The sequence below is a fragment of the Hippocampus comes genome, unplaced genomic scaffold, assembly GCF_001891065.2.
Source record: "Hippocampus comes isolate QL1 unplaced genomic scaffold, H_comes_QL1_v1.1 scaffold326, whole genome shotgun sequence".
NCBI classification, from domain to species: Eukaryota; Metazoa; Chordata; class Actinopteri; order Syngnathiformes; family Syngnathidae; genus Hippocampus; species Hippocampus comes.
This window is the reverse complement of record NW_017805930.1, coordinates 951,637-957,344: the sequence shown is the minus strand read 5'-3', so window position 1 is coordinate 957,344 and position 5,708 is coordinate 951,637. Positions and strand designations below refer to the sequence as shown.

Below are 5,708 nucleotides of genomic sequence, written 5' to 3'. Positions count from 1 at the left end.
TGTTTTTTTTTTTTTTTGCAAGGTTAACCATTGTTACATAACTTTGACGTGCGTTCCCATCTTCAAATGTAATTCATATTTAGTGTGTACGCTTCGGACTGAAATAGTTTTAAAAGAGTGACTTGTTTAGATCATTTTATTTGGTGGGTAAGGAGAACTTAGGGGGTCTATTTAAAGGACCTCCTTTCCTCTCGATCAGCTGATGTATGTTGGCTTTCATGGCTCGTTACACGCGCACTCCCTCGCAAATCGCGCACACATAGACAGAGGGGCTGATTGAGGGAAGGAGAATCAGCTGGAAGCAGCTGTTGACGCCATTGGCCATGTCTGCTCTTCTCTAGAACTCTGAAGTAATTGGCGCAGGCTTGTCCACATCGCTCTCCAAGTCAGATGGTTTTGTGGGCTCATGCAAATGTGCCACTGTTCACTCCACTCCCGTCAACTGCACAGCCCCCCCCCCCCCCCCCCCCCCCCCCCCCCCCCCCCCCCCCCCCCCCCCCCCCAAGAAGGCTGGCGTCATCCACCGCATCACTGGACTGTGTGAAAGGTACCGACAGAATGGCAGGGACAAACAGAACTTGCAAATTTTTCCAGGTTCAGAAGCAAACGGATGGCTTTAATTGTCACCTGTGTCACTTTGCGCCTCATTTTGTATGGCACTTCTCCTGGGCACGTCATTTCACACCGTCCCCTTTCTCCGTCCCTCCAGGAGAAGTACGGCACGCAGCACTCAGAGGCGTGCCGGCAGATGTCGACGCTGGAGGGCGAGCTGGCCGAGGCCACGTCCATCCGAGACCACCTGCACAAGTACATCAGGGAGCTGGAACAGGCCAATGACGACCTGGAGCGGGCCAAGAGGTGATTTAAGGCCGGGGGCGCCTTTCAACATCTGTAGGCGGAATGAAAAGTGGCAACCACACGGGGGCGGTATGTGGTTGATAATGCAGTCTTGTTTTTTTGTTGCGTTTCAGGGCCACCATCATGTCGCTGGAAGACTTTGAGCTGCGCATGAACCAGGCCATCGAGAGGAACGCCTTCCTGGAGAGCGAGTTGGACGATAAGGAGAACCTGCGCGAGTCCGTGCAGAGGCTCAAGGACGAGGCCAGAGGTCGCGACATACTTCCCGTTCTTTCACTCATGCGGTCACTCGCTCATTCATTCATCGGCAGATGGCATTTTAAGGAGACCTTCATTCAGTGCCACTTAAACTTTAAATCCAAACGATTTAAACAAAATTACAGCTGAATGCCATATTTAAAAATGAATTAAATGTTTTTTCTAACCCAATTCTAATGTCACCCTTAAATGTTACATCAAATTTATTTTAAATGATGAATGTTTTTCAATATTTAATGAGTTTTCTGTAGAATAAATAAATGAATGTTTTAACAAATGGAAGTTATGTTTAATTCTAACAATTTAATATTTTCATAGAGGGGGATATTAGAAAGCTGAAAAAGTGCAATGCTATAGCAATAGTCGTATTAAAAGATTCTTTTTATTTATCATTTTTATCATTTTTTTTAAATAAAAAAAACGTTTTTGTTTTTTTTCTCAAGAATGAAATCAGAATTGTTGAAGGACAAGTCGTCATTTTCTCATAATTCTTCATTTTGTGATGACTGACGTGTTGCAGACCTGCGCCAGGAGCTGGCCGTACAGCAGAAGCAGCACACGCACGCACACGTGGCCAGCACCCCCACAGAGCCTTCATCATTATCATCATCGTCGTCATCTTCGGTCCCCGCCCCGGCCCCCTTCAGCACGCCTCCCTTCACACCTCCAGTCATAATGTCTGCCAACACGCCCATCAGAGTGCCCGCCGCCAAAGCCCAAACGCCGTCCGTCAATTCGGGTGAGTCCAGACATGCAACACAACACAACACGCCACGCATGAAATGTTCACCAAACCGCATTTCAAGCGCCGTTCAACATTGAGTTCAAAGGACTTCCAATTCCATTTTCATTAAACCTGACCGACATGTTCATGAAATGTGCTTTGAATCTCAATTAAACATTTAAAATGGTTTAAAACACACTTCAATGTTCATTGAACCTCGATTAAGTGTTAAACTGATTTCATTTCATGAGTTAAATGATAATAAAAAACACTTTAGTTAAATGGTGAAATATTTTTTTTACCATTAATGGAATGTTGACAAAAATATTTCAACGTGATTTAAATTTTGATTACATTTTTTTGATTAACTTTTTATAAAATCTTAAATGTTGATTAAAAATGATTTGAACCTTTGTGAAATGTGAATTAAAAACGATTCCAACTTTAATTAAACTCGAATAAAACACACATTTAACATTTCTGCTTTTACACACCAATTAAAACATTTTTAAATTTAACCCAAACAAAACTAAGTTAACCTTAACTGCTGTTGATTTTAAATGATGAAACTGGTGATACACTTTTGATTAAATTATTGAAATTTAAATGTTGTTTTAAACGATTTGACACTTAATGGAATGTTAATAATTCAAACCCTAAAATATAAATTAAAAATGATTGAAACCTTGAACATTAATTTGAAAAAATTGTAAACAATTAACTATGACTCTAAAATATTTCAACCTAATACAAAAATAATTTTGATTTCAAAGTGAGTCACACGTAAATTTAAACATGAGTTCCAGCGGTTTGCATCCGAATGAATTCAAAGCTGAACTGTGAAAATTGTTTTGTCATCAGGTGGCGTGAGCGCGTCAGCGAGTCCTCTGACGACGTCCGCCAGGATTTCGGCGCTCAGCATCGTCGGCGAGCTGCTCAGGAAAGTCGGGGTGAGAACGTTTTGCACTTGGATGATTATATTCCGCTGGTACGGTAGGGCCTTGGGGTGAGCACGGCTGCCTCGCGGTCTAAAGATTCTGGGTTTGAAACTCAGCTTTCAAACAAACAGCAATGGAAAGGCAGCCTCCTTCATTGTAAGAACTTACAGAGCCACCGTTGGCACCTTCTGACTTTAGCCTTGATATAATTGTAAGAGGGTGTGCACACTTCTGCAGCCTGACGCAGGATTTGTTGTGATGTGCCGGTAGAATCTGGAATCCAAGCTGGCATCGTGTCGCGAGTACGTCCACGAGCAGCCAGCTGGCCGCGGGCTACCCGCCGAGAAAATCCCCGATGCGCAGACCACCAACGGACTCTACCACAAAGGGTAAGTAAGATGGCCGCTCTCGTCATTGTGACGAATGCCGGCCGGCCTCACTGCCTGTGTCCGCCTTGTAAGTTTTGTTGAATGTTTACGCAGGCTGGTCAAGAGGTTGGACTTCGGAGCAGGAGCCAAACTGCTGCTGTGAGACATCAGAGAGATTTCTCACGTCTCGGCACTTTCCCGGTGTGGCTACGTGTGTAAGAAACAACAAAACGTCCGGAGGCACTCGCACTTCATTCATTCATTCTCTGACTGACTATGGTTCTTCTTTTTTTTTTTTTTTTTTTTTTTGCAACACTGTCTGCACTGCTGTGACAGGACAGAGGATGAGTGACATTTTGTTCATATCATCTGTAAAATTTTGCTCAAAAATGGGTATTGTAAACACACACACACAGTTGGGGGGGTGGTCAGGGGCCACAAGATTTGTTTTTTTTTTGGTTTTTTTTTCCCCCAATTCCCCATAAAAATCATCACACGATGGAGGGGAAAATGCATTGTTAAAAAGTCATATTTTCAAGAATTAATTGTGAATCTTTCTCCAAAATTCAGTTTTTCTAAAAGTAAACACCTAAAAAACAAACAATAAAAGAGTCACATTTGTCCGAAGAAAAACATGCACATTCCTCCTCCAAAAATTGTAGTTTTTTTTTTCAATAAATAGCATTGTTTTTCGAGAACAAATTGCTTCATTGCTTGAACTACCTTAATATTACAAGTTTATTTTTCAAAATAGTTTTTTCCCCACAAAAGCACGTATTTTTATAGGAAAAAATAAAAAAGCGTTTTCAAATAGATTTATAAAAAAATCGTTGAGTTTTTCAAGAGTGGAAGTTTTCTGCAAAAAGTCACAATATTATCAGAATAAAAGTACCTTTTTCAAGATTAAAAAAAAAAGACAATATAGAAATAAAGGCTTAATTGTTCCAAAATCAGATTTTTTTTTTCCAGGAAAAGAAACTCAGGTTTGGTTTTTCCAGAAAAATACATTAAAATAAAGGTACGCTGTAGTTTTGTTTTTAATGAGAAATGGCATACTTCGGGGGTAGGGGGGGAAATCTTTTTTTTTTTTCTTTAAGAAAAACGGTGCAATATTAAGTGTTCATTACAATTCTTCCCTCTCCCTTCAAGAATTGTCCGATTTCTTTAAGGGAAAAAGTGTTGAAAGAACAACCTTCTGAAAGTTGTTCTTGATAAATTAACTAACCTTGGAAACCGACAACTTGGCTTTTATTATTTTCTGTTCCGTGTGGTCCTAATATGCCTACATAATTCTCAACATTAAAAGTAGTAAAAAAAGTTTTTTAAAAAGCCCTGCCCAGTCCTGTTGCGTCCAACACCGTGTGGCCATTTGTGGTACTGCGCTTGGAACTGCCTTCATCAAAGTATTCAAAAGTTGTTTTTGATGGAAACATGACTGAAATGTTGTTGAAGCTCTCTGAGATTTGTTGCTCTTCTTGACCAGATCAGCACTGGCTCTTGATATGTTCAATAAAGAATTATTTTGTTTTTCTACTTTGCTTTCTGATTGGTCCTTTTTTTTTTTTTTTTGTATCCCTTTGACAAAATGAAATGAGACGAGGCAATACAAGTAGAGGAGGATGCAAATGTACTTTAATGGGCTTCGGTGTTTGATTCCAAGTGCACAACTCTCAAAAACCACAACAACACGTGTCAAAATATATTCCGAATGTGTTTGTTCAAAAGCACCCGTGATTAGAGTTTGTGTTTACAAGGCAAACGTGAGTGCTTTCGGGGCCAAGCGGAACAGTTTAGTGTCAAAATTCAACTTTTTCAAATGTTTTTTTAAAAACATTTTCTTGGACAACTATTGCACTTGGTGGCCAAATACACACAACTTTTTAAAAATTATTTTTAAAAATTCTTCCTTTGGTACAAACTTTGAACTTTTTAGGTCATGTAAATGTACTTTCTGCCCAATTTATTTTTTCCCGGGGGGGGGGGTTGACAAATATGCAATTTTTTTAGGATGTACTGTCCTGCATAATGTTTTTCAATGGAACATTTGTGTGCCGAAGTCCAACTTTTTTTTTTTTTTGTCGTCAAACATTGCATTTTACAGTACCAATATTGCACTTTTGTGTCCAGGTATTCAATGTTTTGGACAACACTGGCGTTTTAGGGGACAAGCTACACTATTTGTTGCTCTTTGTGGTCAAATATTGCAATTTGAAACTTAAAAATAACACTTTTGTGTCAAAGAAATGTCCATAAACCTATCTAATTACAAACTTTTTTGTTGCTGAATATTTGCTGCTATTTTAGTGTTTAACAAGAGAAGTGCATGCCAAAGCAACAGGTGGCGCTCTAACTTGTGGCAGTTACTCTTCAGGGGGGCGCTCCTCGTGAAAGGCGTCGGGCGGGGAGTTTCGTGCGGCGGGAGACGGCGAGCGAGCTTTCTCCTCCTCCTCCTCGTCTGCCTCTGGGATCTCCACCGAGTTCTCCACGATGGTGCTCCTGCCGCGGCCGACGCTTCCTCCTGTCAGCGCGCCCAAGCTCCTCATGGAACCTCCGCCGCTGCCG

General features: G+C 40.9%; 2 protein-coding genes across 2 annotated transcripts in view; one reads left to right on the top strand and one right to left on the bottom strand.

The window, feature by feature from the left end:
• LOC109527702 (nuclear distribution protein nudE homolog 1-A-like) overlaps positions 1 to 4,210 on the top strand; it is a 9,871-nt gene extending 5,661 nt beyond the window's left edge. The window contains exons 7-13 of the mRNA XM_019889755.1: positions 342 to 385; positions 595 to 858; positions 972 to 1,108; positions 1,637 to 1,855; positions 2,702 to 2,790; positions 3,049 to 3,167; positions 3,261 to 4,210. Of these exons, the coding sequence (XP_019745314.1) occupies positions 342 to 385; positions 595 to 858; positions 972 to 1,108; positions 1,637 to 1,855; positions 2,702 to 2,790; positions 3,049 to 3,167; positions 3,261 to 3,309 (921 nt within the window). The 3' untranslated portion in view covers positions 3,310 to 4,210. The remainder of the gene's footprint in view (positions 1 to 341; positions 386 to 594; positions 859 to 971; positions 1,109 to 1,636; positions 1,856 to 2,701; positions 2,791 to 3,048; positions 3,168 to 3,260) is intronic.
• A 1,296-nt stretch (positions 4,211 to 5,506) lies between these two features.
• LOC109527701 (myosin-11-like) overlaps positions 5,507 to 5,708 on the bottom strand; it is a 16,765-nt gene continuing 16,563 nt past the window's right edge. Inside the window, exon 43 of the mRNA XM_019889754.1 lies at positions 5,507 to 5,702. Coding sequence (XP_019745313.1) covers positions 5,507 to 5,702 — 196 coding nt within the window. The remainder of the gene's footprint in view (positions 5,703 to 5,708) is intronic.